General features: G+C 52.4%; 1 protein-coding gene across 4 annotated transcripts in view; it reads left to right on the plus strand.

Moving 5' to 3' along the window:
* Positions 1 to 18,952, plus strand: part of ACTR3B (actin related protein 3B) — a 90,131-nt gene extending 71,179 nt beyond the window's left edge. For all 4 annotated transcript variants that reach the window (XM_078437179.2, XM_078437173.2, XM_078437174.2 and 1 more), the window contains 3 exons: positions 16,484 to 16,609; positions 17,496 to 17,579; positions 18,081 to 18,952. In XM_078437179.2, the coding sequence (XP_078293305.1) occupies positions 16,484 to 16,609; positions 17,496 to 17,579; positions 18,081 to 18,176 (306 nt within the window). In that variant the 3' untranslated portion in view covers positions 18,177 to 18,952. The remainder of the gene's footprint in view (positions 1 to 16,483; positions 16,610 to 17,495; positions 17,580 to 18,080) is intronic.
* Positions 18,953 to 19,159: the final 207 nt, after the last annotated feature.

The raw sequence follows: 19,159 nt of genomic DNA on the forward strand, positions 1-19,159 counted from the left end.
GATCCAGACCTCCTGCCCTAGCATCCCCTCCCACTCTTACCTGCAGCCGCCCTCCCTGGACACCTGAGGACGCCTCCGCCTGAACGTCACTCTTGCCGTCCCCCCTCGCTATGGCGTCCAGTAACAGTGAGCCTAGAACAGGCCGTTCCTTCTCAAAGCTGCCTTAAGAGGCCCTCTGCACCCCGCTTCTGTCCGCCCAGCCTTCCTTTCTCCGCTCTCCTTGACAGAAGTCCTGTGCAGCTTTTCTGTGCACTTGTCCTCACCTTCTCGCTTTGGTACCTCTGGACAGAACCTCACCCTCGTGGCTTTCCCCAAGCTGACCCTGTGCAGGGGGCGGGGGGGGGGGTCCTGGACCCTCCCCTTCTGTGGCCCACCCCCTTCTGCCTCGCCACCCACCGCTTCCTGTGCGGGGTAGGATGGGGGGGTGGTCCTGGACCCTCCCCTTCTGTGTCTGTCGGCTGCCTTCCTCACTGCTTATTCTCCGATGACTCCACGCTCGGTGCCTGCAGCCCAGACCAGGTCCTCTCCCATGTCCACGGGCGTCTGGCAGACCCTCGGACTCCAGGTCCCCTGAGCAGAGCGCCCCATCTGGCCCTGCAGACCGGTTCCACCATAGTTAGCGGCAGCTCCAGCCTTTCAGTTGGAGTTTAGGCCAGAAACTTTGGAAATCGGCTTCTTGGTTCCTTTTTTCTCTCAATTGCACATTCACCCCGTCGTCAGGTTCCGCTGGTTTTGTTCTCAAAAGGTACGTGGAAGCGTCTCTCACTGCCGCGTCCGCTGCTGCCCCAGGTCAAGCCACCGTCGTTTCTCGCCAGTGCAACGAGAATAGTATCCTTAACTGGTCTCCCTTCTGACTTCAGTGTCAACGCAGTGGCCAGAGTGATACTGTTGACGTCTCAGATCAGGCCCTGCGAGAAAAACCCTCCAGAGCCTTCCCAGCTCACTCGGGGTCCAAGCTGCTGGCCCTGGAAGGGCTGCACGGCTCCAGGTGACCTGGCCCATTAATTTAGGAGCTCACATCACGCTCCTCCTGTCTGCCTTGCCTCACTCTGGACTCCTCCTTTCCTTCCTTGCTGTTTCACAAACACGCCAAGCACACTTCTACCACAGGGCCTTTGTACCTGCTGCCCCTTCTGCCTGGGAAATTCTTCTAGGTATCTACTTGACTCACTTCTTTGGTGCCTTCAAGTCCTCTCTTAAATGTTCTCTTCTAACGAGACTTCCTGACCAGCCTGCTAAAAATCACGTCTCCGCCCTGTCCCTTAAACCCCATTTCACACTCCCTTGCCTTAATGTGTCCTGCGCACCACCTACCTCCGCCGCGCCTGTTACTTTCCTCCGTGTGATGGCCGGTGTCTTCTCCGTTTTGACCTGTCAGGTTCAGCACTGACCATGGCGGGCTCTCAGTAAATGTTGCCGGGCGAATGCACAAGAGTACGTCGAGGTTGGGGAGCTCCGAGACAGGGAAGGGGGGGTGCTGCCAGACCCGGAGGGAGGCGCGTTGGGGTTCTGGCACAGGTCCCGCTGTGTGGAGGCAGGGAAGATCACAGAGCTGCGGAGGCCGTGTGGGCGTGACCACGAGGAGGCAGGGCAGACACTGGGGTGAGATCAGAGGGGTTTGGTGTGCGCTCCTAAGGAGTTTGGGCTCAATTAAGACCAAATCTAGAATCTTAGTGAAAAAAGTACTCAGAGAAGTAGGCTCAGTAAATATTTAACTGTTAAAGGAAACATTAAGTTCAAAATCGTATTTGTGGCTCAGTCAGTTGAGCGTCTGGCTTTGGCTCAGGTCATGATCTCACGGTTCATGGGTTCGAGCCCCGCGTCGGGCTCTGTGCTGACCGCTCGGAGCCTGGAGCCTGCTTCAGGTTCTGTGTCTCCCTCTCACTCTGCCCCTCCCCTGCTCGCACTCTGTCTCTGTCTCTGTCTCTCTCTCAAAAATAAACGTTAAAAAAACGCTTATACTAAATTCAAAATTGTATTTTAAGAGGTCCTGTTGACTGCTTTACAGTGAGAATAGTGGTCTACACTGTTTCTATTGTAACTTCGAATACGATATTAGATAATTAGGGCACATTAAGATGCTTTCTCTGTGTTTGGTGCTCGGCTGTGAGCCTTCTGTCCCTGCTCGTGTGTTACGATAATTTGTTCCATGGGTCTGTTTCTTTTCTGTAAGGGGTTTGACTTTAGAATATTAAAGTTTTATTATTTTTGGTGCCCTTAGAACAGCGTTTACTCACTCTTCCAAGTGGGAATTGGTTTCTGATCCTTGAGGTAAATGTTGGTGTTTCTGAGGCACAGATTCATTGTAATGGGTGCTGTTGCTTCACTCTGAAATGAGATGGCGAGACTGTATTTATCGGTCATTTCACCGATTTCTTTTTTTCTGTCTCTGTTTTTCTCTCGCTCTGAAAGCGAAAGAAGTAGTAAACCAAACAGATGATGCCTGTGAGCGAGACATAAGTGTCAGGACGGCTCTCTGGGCACTCACTTGGGTTGAAAATAGGAAGTCTGGGTAACACTGTACCTCTCTCGTAACGCCAGTTAGGAGACGGGTCCTGTTTGCGCTCGGCCGGCCGGCGGCTCCCCGCCTCCCCCGGCCAGCATCTCGCGTCTGGCCTGTCGTCAGGAGTCCTGCCCGACACGTGTCGGGAGCCACTTCTCAGAGCAGAGTGGGTGATATGTCGGTAAGCAGGATGCGGTCCCGCGGAGGAATGGTGTGGGGGGGGGGGGGGCGGGGGAAGGCCTGGCCGAGGGGCCGAGGACCAGCCTTGCGGTGGCACCTTGTGGCTCCTCGTGTGGTTCATCTCTGGCATCTTCGGGGCGACACAGGCCCCGCCTGTGGACAGTGCGGACGGCCCAGGGGCTGCTGGTGCGGCGGGGTGGGCCTTCTGGTCTCTTTATAAAAGAGCTTTTTCCATTCGAATTGTGCCTGGGGTGACGGGAAGGGTGTATTTTTGTAGTTGAATGTTGAGAAAGGTTTTCCTGGGTTAGTTAGGGAAATACTGGATTTTTGATTTCCTCTTTGTAACGTACAACCTGGTTGGTGATTGTAAGAATCTGCCAACTCCCGAGGGGCCGGAAAAGTGCCAGAGCTTTCCTCTAGTTCCTGCTGCCTTGGGTGTGGTGCTTTTCCTGCCACCATTGTTCTCTGCTGTTGGGAGATGCTGTTGGTTGAACTTGGTTGCCCGGCCCCTCCCGCCCCTCCCGCCCCTCCTGCCCCTCCTGCCCCTCCTGCCCCTCCTGCCACGCCCCGGGCAGGACTCCATTTCCCCTTCAGAGTTTCTTTACCCTGCGTCGATGGGGTGGTCCTCTGCTGTGTGTGGTGGGCACGTTGTTAGAGGCTTGATATCAAAACTTGCAGCCTCTCCGGAGCAGGGTCGCCGGGTCCTGGGGAGCCCCGTGTGCCAGAAGGCTGGGGCAGTGGTGCTGTGTGACCTGAGAAGGAAGACCCAGTAGGGAGCTCCGTTCGCGCTTTTGTGCAGATGGGTGCCAGGGCTGGAGCAGGCCCAGTGGGGGGTGTGGGGCACTGGGGACCGTCCCGCGGGGCCCGGGAGGGAGGGATGGCCCGTGCGCTCCCTGGGTCTGAGCCCTCCCCGCGGGGGCTGCTCCACCTCTCGGGGCCTCAGGGTCCTCTCGGGCTGGGCCAGCGGGGCGGTAGTGTCCCCGAGTGACGCTGCTGCGGGCCGGGTGCGGGGCCTGCAACTCGGCGGACGCCCCTCCCGTGACTGCCGGCAGTGTTCCAGGTGCCGCTCCACGTCGTGCCCCGTGGACAGCGCCTCGTGCCCCGGTGGGCTCCCGCTGATGGCCTCTTCTCGTCTTCAAGTTAAAGTTCCCAGGGGTCTTGCCCAGTTTTCTGTGCTTTCTCGTTGCAGCGGCTGCTGTTTTGGGGGTCGAGAGGGGCACACGTCTCTCTGGGTTTCTTAACACGGGAGCGGGGCTCTTAGTCTCGGTGCCGGGGATGCTGGGCCAGAGAGTCCCGTCCTGCGGGGACCGCGGGAGTCTACCGCTGGGTGCCGGGGGCATCCCACCCTCCCGTTCCTGACCCCGGCAGACGTCTCCGGACAGTCCCGGGTGCCCCCTGCGTGCGCATCGTCCCTGGTCGAGAACCTGTGCGCTGGGGGGACGTGAGAGGACCGCCGTGCAGGAAGTCCGTGGAAGTGGTCACTCCTGTTTGTGGCTCCTGAATTACTTGCTGGAGTCTTTTCCTCCCCTTTCCCCCTTTGTTCCAGAGCCGAGGAAAGCGACATCCTTCACTGTTGCCCCCACGGCCCCAGATGTTCGCCGGGGAGCCGCCGCTGGCCGTGCGCTGTGCCAGTGACGCGGCGCAGAGTGTGGGCGGGCCTGCCCTGCTCAGTCCCCAGTGTGTGTGTCGGGGGGGGGGACGGGGGGACGGTCCCACCGGTTTCGTGAGGCCTCCGCGAGAGAGCGCCCGTGCCTGGGTCCAGTCCCGGGCCACGTGCTGCCCGTGTGTTACCTTCCTCGATTTCCTTACAGACCTCAGGAGAAGATGATTTGCCTGTTGGTCTCAAAACCAGCAGAGAAGAGTGTGAGCCCCACTGGGGCTGTCGCTCTGGCTCCAGTGGAGGGGCACGGGCCAGCGCTCAGACCGGGAAGGGCCTGGACTGCCTGCTCCAGAAACAGGGTTGCTCACACGAGTGTGTGTTTATCTTTAGGATGCTGTTTTCGTGCTCTTGCCTCCTGTTCCTGTGGGGCGGGGGGGTCATGCAGAGCCCGGCTTTCTGCGTTGTGTAGTGTAAACGGCTGGTGTGTCTTCCTTTGAAAGCTGTGCCCTCCGTCCCACCCGGCAGCAGGCAGTGTGGCCGGGGAAGGCGTCGCAGCGGGGTCGGCATGGGGGGCTGTGGGTGGGCGTTAGGCTGCGGCCATCTAGGGGCAGCGGAGGCTGCATCAGTGGGACGCCCCTGCCGGGCAGCTCTGTCCTCAGCAGCCTTCGCACGTCTACATGGCAGCCTTCCCATGTCTACATGGCAGCCTTCCCAGGTCCACACGGGGCCTTCGCACGTCTACACGGCAGCCTTCCCATGTCTACACGGCAGCCTTCCCAGGTCCACACGGGGCCTTCGCACGTCTACACGGCAGCCTTCCCATGTCTACACGGCAGCCTTCCCAGGTCCACACGGGGCCTTCGCACGTCTACACGGCAGCCTTCCCATGTCTACACGGCAGCCTTCCCAGGTCCACACGGGGCCTTCGCACGTCTACACGGCAGGCTTCCCATGTCTACACGGCAGCCTTCCCATGTCCACACGGGGCCTTCCCAGGTCTACACGGCAGCCTTCCCATGTCCACGTGGGGGCCTTCCCATGACCACTCGGCAGCCTTCCCATGTCCATGCGGTGCCTTCCCGTGTCCACGCGGTGCCTTCCCATGTCCACACGGCGCCTTCCCATGTCCATGTGATGCCTCTCTAGCCTGGAGGTAGAGTTCATGTCCCAGGGAAACCCGTAGTCATAGGCAGAAGTGCAGCCTGCTAGAATGAGAGAGTCGAGAACAGCAGCCTAGAAGTGTCGCCAGGCAGAGTAAAGGCTCCAGTTTGGGCCTGCAGCTTCTGGTTAGGGGTGTGCAGTGTTACCGACCCCAAGTCGTTGCCGGGCTCCGGGACCCGCCGATCCCGTCACGCATGCGTGGAGCATACGTGTGGACGTGCCCCCGATAGCTCGGTGCTCAGAAGCCTAGGCAGGAGCCGAACACGAGAGAGAGACCAGTGCCTTGGCCGGGGCACTGCACACTTCCCCCTGCGGCCCGGCCCCTCTGTCGTGGGTCTCCGTGAAGGAAGGTGCTTGCTAGTGGGGGGCATCCAAGCGGGGGTTGAGGACGACAGGTGTGTGTTCAGAGGCAGAAGGATAGGGTGGGCAGTTACTTGCAGGCGAGCGGGTTGAGATCCAGGGTTGGTCCTCTGTAAGTCTCTTGAGATTACTGGGTCACATTAGAATTTCTCGATTCCGAGCATGGCGTGGAACCGGGGTGAGGCCTGGAGCTTGCTCGGGGCCTGGGCCACAGAGCCCGTGTTTCTGCCGTCCACAGCAGCGCCTGGGAGTTACATGTTCAATAAACTTGGATTTGGCTCTACGCCTCCTTCCTCATGTGGGCGGAGTACATTAGGGCAGTGAGGGGTTAGAGACACCGGGCCTCCTGAGTGGGATCGCCCCCCTCTGGCTTCCTTGCTCCGTGCATCTAGGGGGCTGCCCATTCAGTGGGTCCTCAGTTCACCGTAGCCCTTCCTCTATCACGTGCTGTTGCCCTGTTTTTAAAAATTCAACTTGGAGATCTAATTTACTTACAGTAAAATAAACCCATTTTAAGTATGGTTTGAAGAGATTCGACATGTTTACCTACCCGTATAGTCAACACCACAGTTAAAACACAGAACATGACCGTCACCTGTACAAGGTCCCCTGTCCTCTCCCCGGCCGTCCCTGTCCCTCCCCAGCTGCTGGAGAGCACGGACCTTTCTGTCACTGCAGATCCGATTGGACTTCCCAGGGACGAGTGTGAGTGGACTCCTACTGGCGTGTCCTCTGTTTCTGGCTCCTTTTACTCGGTTCGTGCTTTTAAGTTGCAGGTTAATGTAGTTCATAACTTTTGTCCCAATTAGCACCTGCTGTATGATACACTACAATGTGTCTCCCTCCCCCCCCGATATAATTTGGGTTGTTTCTAGTTTCTGGCTGCCACAAAACCTTCTGCACATTTGGGTACAAGTCTGTGTGGATATATGTTTTCTTTCCCTTGGGTAATTACCCAGGAGTGTGATTGCTTTATCATATGATAAATGTATGTTTAACTTTATTTATTTATTTATTGAGAGGGTGGCAAGTGAGCGAGGGGCAGAGAGAGAGAGAGAGAGAGAGAGAGAGAGAAGTGGGACTCACCTGGGCTCGTGCTCACCCGCAGCCAGACTCGAGCCCACCTGCTGTGGGACTCGAACTCAGAACTGTGAGATCATGACCTGAGCCGAAGTCAGATGCTTAACAACTGAGCCACCCAGGCACTGTGTTTAACTTTATAAAGACTGCCAGATGGTCCCCAAAGTGGTTGTGCCGTCGTTTACACTTCCACTGACAATGTAGAAGTTTCATTCGTTCATATCTTAATCTGAACTTGGTGTGTAATGTATTTAAATATGATTTCGTATGATTCTAATACAAGTGCTGTTGATTATCTTTTCATGGACTTATTGGTCATTTGTAGATCTTCTTGTGTGAAATGTGTGAATTTTTTGACTTTTTTTTTTTTATTGGTTTATCTTATTGAGTTGTAAGAGTTCTTTTTATATTCTGGATACAAGTCCTTTGTCAGATATATGTATTGCAAATGTTTTTTCCTACTCTGTGGCTTGTCTTTTTGTTTTCTTAGTTGTATTTATTAATTTAATTTAATTTATTTTTTTTAAGTAACCTGTACCCCTGTGTGGGGCTCAAACTCACGACCCCAAGATCAGGAGACTCCACTGACTGAGGCGGCCACGTGCCTCTCTTAGTGGTATCCTTGAAGAACAAAAGTTTTTCATTTTATGAAGTCCAGCCCATTTTTATCATGCTTTTTTTATGTGCTATGAAAGAAATGTTTGCCTACCTCAAAGCCATGAAGATTGAAAAAGCCAGAATTCTTCTGGAGGTTCTACATAGTTCTAGCTCTTACGTTTAAGTCTGATCCATTGTGAGTTCTGTGCACGTGAAGTTCGGTAATGAGCAAGTGCTCACGTCCTCCTATGGGCGTCAGTTTTTCTAACATCATTTCTTGCTTGAAAAAGACCATCCTCTCCCTCTTGAAGTCCTTGGCAACTTGGTCTAAAATCATTTGACCGCGTATATTCAGTGCCATTTTTATTATTGTGTGAATGAAAAATGGTTCTTACATATTATTTCTCTGAAGGCAACTCAAGACCTCGCAGTGCTTCTAAAGTATCATAATGAACATTCATGTTCAAACTCTGGTGAATTATTTTTTAATTAAAAAATCCATTACAGAGATATGACAGATAATTGCAGTAACCCTAGACCAGGTCCGGGACTGGAGGGATAGAAATGCTATAAAGACTATTAATAGGTCAAGTGACAAAATTGGAATAGGAATAATAGATTAGATAGAAGTTTTGCATTCATGCAAGTTTATGAAGTTGACAGTAGTACTGTGGTAACGTAAGAGAATATTCCGGTTTTTAATAGACACATTCCTAAGTGTTTAGGAGTAAAGGACCATGATATACGTAATTTACTCTCAAATGATTAAAAAAGTGTGTGTGTGTAGAGAGAGAGTTTTTGAGTGCAAATGATAGAGCAGATGTGGTAAAGTGTTAGGTAAATCTGAATGAAGGTGTCCCACTTTTGCTACCTTGAAATTACTTATTTTCGGGGCGCCTGGGTGGCTCAGTCGGTTAAGCATCCGACTTCGGCTCAGGTCATGATCTCACGGCTCGTGAGTTCGAGCCCCGCGTCGGGCTCTGTGCTGACAGCTCAGAGCCTGGAGCCTGTTTCAGATTCTGTGTCTCCCTCTCTCTCTCTGACCCTCCCCCGTTCATCCTCTGTCTCTCTCTGTCTCAAAAGTAAATAAACATTAAAAAAAATTAAAAAAAAAAAAAAAAAAAAAAAAGAAATTACTTATTTTCAAGTAAGTTTTTTCTTTTCAAATAAAAAATCCATTACGTCGACTTGTTGGATTAATATTTGCCTTTTCTAAAAAAGTAGGATTAAATGTATTAAAATAGCCATTAACTGATTTTTAAAATTTTTTTTAAAAAAGCTAGGTTACTGTGCTTATCTGGGTTGAAATGTAAATAGAAATGTATTTGAAAAATAAATGGTCATTCTAGATGTAATCTACCAAATTTTTTATGTATTTAAAAATTTTTTTTAATATTTATTTATTTTTGAGAGAGAGACAGTGTGAGTGGGAAAGGGGCAGAGAGAGGGAGACACAGAGTCTGAAACAGGCTCCAGGCTCTGAGCTGTCAGCACAGAGCCTGACATGGGGCCCGAACTCACGGACCATGAGATCATGACCTGAGCCGAAGTTGGACACTTAACCGACTGAGCCACCCAGGCGCCCCATAAATTTTTTATGTATTTTATGATGATGGCTTATGTTACAAATTCTGTCTCTGAAATCCAGCTTCGAGTTCTGTTGGGTAAACTGGCCTATTTGAAATTTTCTGATGATAGTTTCTATTTCCTTACAGTACCTTTAAGTACCTAGTTTGATTGACATGTTTTAACATTATTACAGAGCCCTGTGCACCAGATCCCTTTGTATGTCTTAGACAGGAAGACGGAATCACTGTTAAGTTCAGGCATCACTCCAGGGATTTAATGTCAATCCAACTTTGTTTTACCAAGTACTGTTTTGTATTTAATCTCTTTTCTGCCACAACAAAATCAACAGAAGAAGCCTTATAATCTGCAAGATAGAGATGATCTGTTCTAGGGAAGAAATGGGAAAGGATTCAGGGCGAAATCAGTATAGCCAGTACATTCTCATAAAGTGATGCTTAGTTCACCTTATCAATGAGAGCCATCCTGTCCATTGACTGTGGTCTTTGAGACCCATTTTGTCCACTTGCAATGGACAGTGAGAGCTATCTTGTCCACTCAGTGATGGTCAGTACGAACCATCTTGTCCACTTACCATCATCGATGAGAACCATCTTGTCCACTTGGCTTGGTCAATGTGAACCATCTTGTCTGTTTGCCATGGTCAACGAGAACCATCTTGTCCACGTAACTGTGGTCAGTGAGAGCCATCTATCCATTTGCCATGGTCAACGAGGGCCATCTTGTCCACGTAACTGCGGTCAGTGAGAGCCATCTATCCATTTGCCATGGTCAATGAGGGCCATCTTGTCCACGTAACTGCGGTCAGTGAGAGCCATCTATCCATTTGCCATGGTCAACGAGGGCCATCTTGTCCACTTAACTGCGGTCAGTGAGAGCCATCTATCCATTTGCCATGGTCAACGAGAACCATCTTGTCCGCTTAACTGCGGTCAGTGGGAGCCATCTATCCATTTGCCATGGTCAACGAGGGCCATCTTGTCCACTTAATTGCAGTCAGTGAGAGCCATCTATCCATTTGCCATGGTCAACGAGGGCCATCTTGTCCACGTAACTGCGGTCAGTGAGAGCCATCTATCCATTTGCCATGGTCAACGAGGGCCATCTTGTCCACGTAACTGCGGTCAGTGAGAGCCATCTATCCATTTGCCATGGTCAATGAGAGCCATCTTGTCCACTTAATTGCAGTCAGTGAGAGCCATCTATCCATTTGCCATGGTCAATGAGAGCCATCTTGTCCACTTACCATGGTCAATGAGAGCCATATCGTGTCTGTTTACTGTTGTCAGTGAGACCCATGTCGTCCACTTGCTATGGTCAGTGAGAGCCATCTTGTCCACAGGGGGGACCCATTGGTGGTTTATCTCACCACTTGTCACTTTTAGTGTCTTAATTGACTTAGTTCAGGGACTTGCTTTTCTTCATTTCTAGTCCTACAGTGAAGTTAAATACACATTTACACACAGTATATTCTACCTCAGTAAATCTCATTACAACCTGGATCCAGACCACCCCTAATTTAGTCTTTTCAGTTCTGCTTTTTTATTATCTGTCTTGTTGCACATTGCTGTCATTTGCTGATTACTTTTGAGCTTATGCATTTGAAAATATGAATTTTCTGACTTCTCCAGAATGTATTTGATGGATAGAACTATCTTAAATCTTGCCATTATTCGTGCGGTATTTTCTTCAGGATTCCCTCTGTAGCATAGTTTTAAAGTTCACTGTTCTTGACCATATTAACTGTGGTTGATCTAGACAGAACATAATGACTATGTGGATGGAGCTCCAAAACGTGATTTTGAGCTCATGTTTATTTCCCAATGAGGACATCCTAATTCCAGATAATAAGCAAAGCAATGGAAAAGAGGGTTGTCTTGTCTTTTACCTGTCATTGGGTTGTGACCTTGCCTCATAGATTCTCCTGATATGGATGCTTGCTCCTGAAAGGACTCAACTCTTTTTCAGGGGCCTGTTACGTAGCTCTCATTAACGGTGGTGAGTGGGCACCTCGGAGGTGGGGGGTCCACCAGGGGTCCAGGGACCCTGCTTCCGGAGCCAAATCACTGCCACTTCAGTGCACCTTCAGCTTCCCTGTGCAGTGACCTTGCTGGGCATCTCTCAATGATAACAAAGTTTCAGTCACAGAATGTTTTGTTTTGTTTTTTAATGGAAGAAACAAACAGCTCCTTTTAGAGAAAAATATGAAATTAATAACTTTAAAATGCTTTTAGAAGGTTCAAAACATTAACTTCTTAAAATGTCAGTCTCCACAATGACAGAAATTTGCATTTTAAAGTTTCACTTTTTTACATTTTCTAACTTTTTTTGAGATCACAGGCCCCTTTGAGAATCTCTGGATTCCTGGGATTCAGACAGCTTCTTCAAGCCTGTGAATGAACTTCCAGCACCCAGGTTATGATTTCTGCTCTTTGGTGCTCTGCAAGGTCTTTGCATTAGCGCCTGTCACAACAAGTGCACGAAAGGGAATAGGAAGTTGACTGTTGGTTACAGCAGACTTCAGGCTGTCGAGGTCTGCTGTGCGACAAAGGAAGGAGTGAAGGAAGGAAGGAAGTCCAAAGTAAGACGAAGCATTCTTTCATAAGCTCCAGTCTCATTGAGCTATTTTGTCTGAAGCTGGTTCTTACGCGTTCAGCTTTCCTGTTTCTCGGCTCCTAGAAACTTCCGCTATCTACCTGCCCAACCTTAGTGTGCGGAGTTTGAGGCGGTTGGGAAAATACGTCTAATGTAAAAGGCGTCTGGGCAGGGAAAACAGGGTAGCAGACTAACATGGCAGGGCAGGACGAGGACAGAGCAGAGCCCGCCATTCATGAAAGGCCCATTAGCCAGAGGAACGAGGGAGGCCTCAATCTGTCGTGGAAGTCACAGGGCCTCTGAGACGCGCGATCACAACCAGTGAGTTTTCCTGAGAGGTGCAGCCTTTCCTGACACAGAGACCTAAGAGAAGCTGCCGCTTCAGACCTTCGCCGAGAGTACGTTCTCCAGCCGTCTCTATGAGAGCGGCCTGTGCCGAGAGTGTGGAGCCCAGACGCACAGTCCCTTGGGTGGATCCCAAGAGAACACCGAACACACGGGTAGCCTTCCGACCATCTGTTGTGACGTAGTAATAAAATTTAGATCACTCAGAAGCATGAATATACACTATATACCCGTTAGGTTATCTTTCAAAATAACAAGCACCCAGTTTTGAGATTCGGCAGCGGAAGATTCTTGGTTGATCGTGTTGGGTGTTCAATTAAAAGCAGTTCATATCTTTTGACAGCCATTTAAGGGGAGAATAGGCTCACAGGGGCTTCTTGGGACTTTCAAGGAGCTGGCCACTGTAACATGTTGGCCACGCTGAGGTGGGCCGAGGGGAGCCATGGACAGACCCGGGCTTCCTCGGGAACCCTCAGGGCATGCCATGACACGGCCGTGGAGCAAGGCTGTGTGGTAGTCTTAGCCTGGAAGGGTTTTGAAAGAGTTGTGTGTGGTGGGATTTAAGAAGTAAAAGTAAGTGAAAAACAATAGCAAAAAACAAAGCACCTCGTTAAAAGCACACTTCAAAGTGTCAGATTTCACACAGGCGTGGTCCTTGTCCCTCCCCCAGCTCCTGCTTGCTTCTTCCTCAGTATAAGCTGAGTTCTTTCCAGGAAATAGTCGGTTGGTCTGACCTGCATTTATATTTATTTTTTTAGTTTAAACTCATATTAGTTTACATACAGTGTGGTCTTGGCTTCAGGAGTAGAACCCAGGGATTCATCGCTCCCATATAACACCCAGGGCTCAGGCCAACAAGCGTCCTTCCGCATGCCCGACACCCATCTTCCCCACCTCCCAACCCCCTACCTCCAGCAACCCTCAGTTTGTTCTCTGGATTGGAGAGTCTCTTACGGTCTGCCTCTCTCTCTGTATCTTATTTTCCTTTCCCTTGCCCTGTGTTCATCTGTTGGCTTTTCTCAAGTTCCACATATGACATCTGTCTTTCTCTGACTTACTTCGCTTAGCATAATACCCTCCAATTCCATCCACATTGTTGCATGTGGCAAGGTTTCGTTCTTTTTAATTGCCGAGTAATACTCCATTCACATCTTCTTTGTGCATTCATTTGTTGACGGACAGTTGGGCTCCCTCCATACTTTGGCTGTTGTCAATAGCGCTGCTGTAAACATTGGGGTGCATGTGCCTCTTTGAGTCAGCATTTTTGTATCTTTTCTGACCAGCATTTAGAAAGTGGGATCAGTTGCCATTTGAGTCTTGTTCTAGGATACGATGACCAAAATCTCAAGAATACTTTTGAGTCATAATTCATCCATCCATTCATTCATTCATTCATTCAGAGACGGCATGAGCAGGGGAAGAGGGGAGAGAGAATCCCCAAGCAGGCCTCACACTGTCAACACAGACCCTGATGTGGGGCTCGAACTCAAGAACCATGAGATCATGACCTGAGCCAAAATCAGGAGTCAGCCGCTTAACCAAGACTGAGCCAGCCAGGGGCCCCATTGAGTTGTGATTTTTTTCTAAATGTTTATTTTTGAGAGAGACAGAGTGCGAGCAGGGGAGGGGCAGAGAGAGGGAGACACAGAATCCGAAGCGGGCTCCAGGCTCTGAGCTGTCAGCACAGAGCCCGACGTGGGGCTCGAACTCGCCACCTGCGAGATCGTGGCCTGAGCTAAAGTCAGCGCTTACCTGACTGAGCCGCCCAGGCCTCCTGTGTTGTGATCTGTAACAGCAAACAGATGCGCAGTTTGTGTGTGTCACCAGGTGATGACACCTCTCTGAAAGGACATGGAGTCAGAACCCCTCGTTTTGCTTCATTTAGGATTTCCCTGTGGTCTGTCCAGGACTGGTTCCTGCAGGTCTCACCCTTGGGTGTTGTCGTGCATGAGCGTCAGACCCAGGGCGACCCCGAGCTCTGTGTTTCCGAAGCTGCAGCTGTGGGGGATGCCCCTCCTCCCTGCCTCTGACAGGAGCCAGACTCTCTCTTGTTTCTGGGAGATTTCTCCCCAAGGTGATGGAGCATAACAGTGATTATTCATGACGCTGGTTCTGGGACAAGATGTTGCTTGAAAGATCTAGGTTTGCAGCTTGCCCCACAGTCTCTGTGTGTGGGCAGGGGTGTCCGTAGAAGGTTCTCTGTGTGCGGGCAGGAGGGCCCCTAGAAGGCTCACCGTGTGGGCAGGGGTGCCCCCAGAAGGTTCTCTGTGTGTGGTGAGGGGCGCCCCGAGAAGGTTCTCTGTGTGTGGGCAGGGGCACCCCGAGAATGTTCACCATGAGGGCAGGGGTGCCCCCAGAAGGTTCTCTGTGTGTGGGCAGGGGGGCCCCTAGAAGGTTCACCGTGCGGGCAGGGGTGCCCCAAGAAGGTTCTCTGTGTGTGGTGAGGGGCGTTCCTAGAAGGTTCTCTGTGTGTGGGCAGGGGGGCCCTTAGAAGGTTCACCATGTGGGCAGGGGCGCCCCGAGAAAGTTCTCTGTGTGTGGGCAGGGGCGCCCTTAGAAGGTTCACCATGTGGGCAGGGGCGCCCCGAGAAGGTTCTCTGTGTGTGGGCAGGGGCGCCCCTAGAAGGTTCACCGTGCGGGCAGAGGCGCCCCAAGAAGGTTCTCTGCGTGTGGGCAGGGGCGCCCTGAGAAGGTTCTTGCGGGGGCGTCCGTAGAGGCGGAAGGGGCCGCGGTCTGGGCTCCCTGGGGACCGTGGCCACAGTGCTCAGGGAACACTGAAGCGCACAGGTGAGGACCGGCCGTGAGGGGTACTTCTGGCGGCAGAAGGCCTTCCGGTTCCTTGTGTCTGGTGTGTATTCGCAGGTTCTGGCCGAGGGGGGTCCCCCCGGGGTCTGCGGTGCTCAGCGTTGCTTTCCTTCCAGCAGAAAGGGGCCGCCGCAGGGCTGGGGGCAGCCCCGCGGTTGCTCAGGGCTCTGGGCTGCACGGCGCTTCTTCCCCCAGGGAGGCCGTGGGCGTCTCAGCCCAGAGTCAGCCCCAGTTCCCGGCCTCGCCAGCCCCGATCGGCCGGCGTCAGTGGGCCGGACGGAGACTTCTGACGGTGACAGAAACGTTAGCTGGACTGCTGGCTGCTTACTGACGCTTACCCCGCCCGCCCCCGCCCCCCGGCCATGGCCTGCTCAGAGACCCCCCTCTGGCAGTGTGTCCAGCCCGGCGACCCCAGGCCGCGTTGGGGTGGTGGGCGGTCGCGAATGTGGCATTTCCCTCTGCGGACGCTCGGGTGGAGATGGCGTACATCCCCAGGAAGGGGACAGGATCACTGGTGGCCTCTCGTGCACCTGCTCCTTCTCCTCCAGTCTCTGAGCTCACCTGTGTGTCTCTCCCCGAGGCTAAGCGGGTGCTGGTGGCTGTTGTGGGCGTTGACGAGAAGGGGCGGCCTCTCTGTTCAGCACGAGGGCGGCAGGTGTCAGGAAGGGCATGTTCTACCGTCATGTCAGCTGACCTGTAACCCGGGTCACCGGCGACAGGAAGGCCTGCTTCCCCGTTCTGTTCCGTGTGGTGAGGGATTTACGTTCAGACAGGACTTGGGTGGGGGTGGGGGGATCCTGCAGTTACTCAGGGCGTTCGGGGAGAGCGGGGTTAGGTCTAATGTTTAGTGTCGCCAGATGGTCTTGAAGCGGGGCTTCTGGCTCCGGGAAGGATTACTTTATTTTCTTGTACACAGTTTTCTCAAGCGATACTTTCTGTAAAAAAGTTGTCAGGCTATCCTGATTCTTGCTTCATTGTCGTAAATACTATCCTGTGTCCTGAAAGAACACAGTATTTGTCTTTCATCAACATCCGATAAGAGATTTAATACAGCTCCCCTCCCTCCCCCTCCCTCCCCCTCCCTCCCCCTCCCTCCCCCTCCCTCCCCCTCCCTCCCCCTCCCTCCCCCTCCCACACAGGCTTCTGTCTGGCTCCTTAGGGACATCTGAGAGTGATGGGGGGAGTGGGCAGCAGGGTGTCATTTCTCCACATAATCTCCTAGGGAACCCTTTCTCCCCAGCCTCACCCTTCCAGGAAGCTTCAAGTATTAATCGAAAGACTCCCCCACCCCAGTAATTATTAAGGCAAGATAGCTAAAGATCCAGTTTTAATTTGGCTTTAGATTATTCTAGCAAGTCAGTGTGGGGGTTTATAGATTGTTTGAGCCTCTTGATCCTTGTGAAGCTCTCTCGTTGTCGAGGGAGCTTGTGGAGCAGAATTGCTTTACGGCTTTGCTTGGTTATGATTAAGGAAAAGTGCGGAGAGAAGGAGTTTATGACACGGGAGCCAAACGCCACGAATGTACACCGTGGGGTAGCACGGGCTCTGCTTCGGTTCTTACCTTCTTAGATAGGTCGAAGGGTGTTACTCACAGAAGCGGCGAGGCGGGTTACGGAACAGTGTGGGCGGGTGATTTCATCAAAGGAAACCCTCTGCTTTGTGTCTTCTAGAACGTCGTTCTCTCAGGAGGCTCCACAATGTTCAGGGACTTCGGACGTCGACTGCAGAGAGATTTAAAACGAGTGGTCGATGCCAGGCTGAGACTCAGCGAAGAGCTCAGCGGTGGCCGGATCAAGGTAGGAGGCGTCTCCGGGCCCCGAGCGCGCCTGGCTGTGCTCCTTCCCACAGAGCCCGAGGAGCCGGCCGGCCAGCTGGGGAGCCCGCACCAGGGTTCAAGTCCCTTCCCCAGCCACACCGTGAGATCACACTCGAGGGTCGCTGCTGCCGAACTCATCCCAAGAGTGTCGTTAAGGCTGGTGTCCCTACTGGGGTGGCACCAACCACTTCGTGACCCACCCCTGCCGGCGCTTTCTTTGTGATGACCAGGATCTACCGGGTTGGGACCAGTTGACAGTGAGGGTCTTTTATGTTTTTTTGGAGGTGTTCTCACGAAACTAAAGTAAGCACCCTTAGCGGGGAGTCTCGGTGTGTTACCCGAAGGTAATCATTGACGAGCTGCAGAGTTTCCCTGGGCTTCCGGGCAGGGCTGGGCCTCGGTGTAGACGGGAGCAAATGCACACCCTCTGGCCTGGTGGAGTGACTGGTGGCAGCTTTCTCACGGTGTTTTCGGGACGCTTGGCATTAGTTCTGTGACGCTGAAACATCTAATTGGATTAGTAAAAAAAAAAAATCAACTGGGTTAGTTGCTTGGATTTCTTACTGTTTCAAACGCCTTTAGTTTCGTGAAAGATAACCCTTCCTTGATGTGGGCGCTTTGTTCTCTGCACCATCCCCACTGGGGGCTGGGGGCGTTTGGCCGAGACCCTTCCTGTCAGAGGCTGTGTGTGGCCGATGCCACCACCGAGGCACTAGAACATCGGGGATGGGCCTCGAGCTGTCAGCTGGGAGGAGGCCCCTCGACAGTCAGCACTCAGGGCAGAGCTGTCCTCTTGCCTGCTGAGTGGTTGCTGGGTGACCACTCGACCGCCCTGGTGACTCAACGTCCCTTACTCTCTTTCGCAGCCTAAGCCCGTGGAGGTTCAGGTGATAACGCATCATATGCAGCGCTATGCGGTGTGGTTTGGAGGCTCGATGCTGGCCTCGACTGTAAGTCCTTTTCTAGATTGTTGTCTGTTTTCATTTCTGCGTTCTCTGTCGAGTTGGGATGAACGTTGCCCTGTGAAGGTTAAATGGTGTGTGGCTCTCAACAGTTGCACTTTTAATTCTGTGACGTATAAGAACCGTCTTAATGGTAACGTCCATCGCACGACTAATCCTTCCTAATTAGGGCTTGCAGACAGTGTGGGTAAGCGGGATCCCAAAATAACCTCACACACCTTGCGTCAGTCATTGATTCCCATGACTGCCCCAAGTAGTTTTTACTCTTCTCCTCACTGGGTGACGAGCTAGTGAGTCGCCATTGTAGGGTGAGCGTGTGGTTGGTTCGAGCGGAGGGTGAACACGTCCAAGAACCGAAGTGACCTCCGTCCGTAGTCGGGCCTCAGAGGGCGAGAACCTCACCACCGGGGTCTCCTTTGCGTGACGGTTTACTAGTCCTGTTCCTTTCCGGAAGGTGTCTGTACCGCTCCTAACCGCTGCCTCCCCTAGCCCGAGTTCTTTCAGGTGTGCCACACCAAGAAGGACTACGAGGAGTATGGCCCCAGCATCTGCCGCCACAACCCCGTCTTCGGAGTCATGTCCTAGTGTTCGCGTCGACGGCGTCTCCCGGTCACGCGGCGCCGGGCTGAGACCGCAGCTCCTGTACATAGTGGCGTCCAGTGTCGATGTCGAGAAGCGTGCTTGCGTCGCCGAATGCATGAGGCGGTTCCGTGCACGCCCCCCGTGTGCCCGCCGTCCGACGGCCGCCCTCCCTCCCCGCGCCCTCCCCGCCTCCCCGCCTCCCCGCCTCCCCGCCTCCGAGCTTCTAGTCCGCGGAGAATTCTGAAGGAATTCACCTGCGACTTTAAAAATGGTGAGGAAATCCCCCCAGAAGGCGCAAACTGGTCCCCGCGGGAAAGAATATGGGGCTGCACCCCCTTTCCCTCCCGGCCTATTTTTGTAAATAAAACGTTATAAACTTGAAATACAAATTGATGTTTATATTTCCTATTATTTTGTATTTCCTGGTATTTGGTACAACTGGCCGAGCCTAAGCACGAATAGATTTTGGTGTCTTGGAGTTGCTGTAAAAACGTTTCTACTTGTGAGGCATGTTCTGATGTGTCTGTAGGCAAACAAAACAAAACAGCAAACTTTTTTGCCACATGTTTGCTAGAAAATGATCACGCTTTATTGGCGTCACATGAAGTTTCAACACTAAACGCTGTTGTACGAGAATCATTACAGATAATGTATCTCTTCATTTTCCTGTTTGACCTTTCTGGAACTGTTTTATAGAAGACGCTGGTTTGCCGTTGGAGTGTTGGATGAAATGCTACCGTGCACCGTTGTAATAAAAGCGGTTAGACTCTTTATACAGATTTCCTGTCGTGCTGTGCTGGTCTTTCCGTCTCCCCTTTGGGCTCATGCTTGTTCCAAAGGGTGTTGCGGTTTGTCTCCCGTCACCGGAGGATTTGGTGATCGGTACCAAGTCCGCGGAAGGACGTTTCCCAAAACGACGGGGACCGCCTGCCATCAGTGGCCACTCGGTCACCAGCGGCGCCCCGGATGCTCACGTGAGGGGCTCT

This window comes from Panthera onca, chromosome A2 (genome assembly GCF_046562875.1).
Source record: "Panthera onca isolate mPanOnc1 chromosome A2, mPanOnc1 haplotype 2, whole genome shotgun sequence".
In the NCBI taxonomy this organism is placed as follows: Eukaryota; Metazoa; Chordata; class Mammalia; order Carnivora; family Felidae; genus Panthera; species Panthera onca.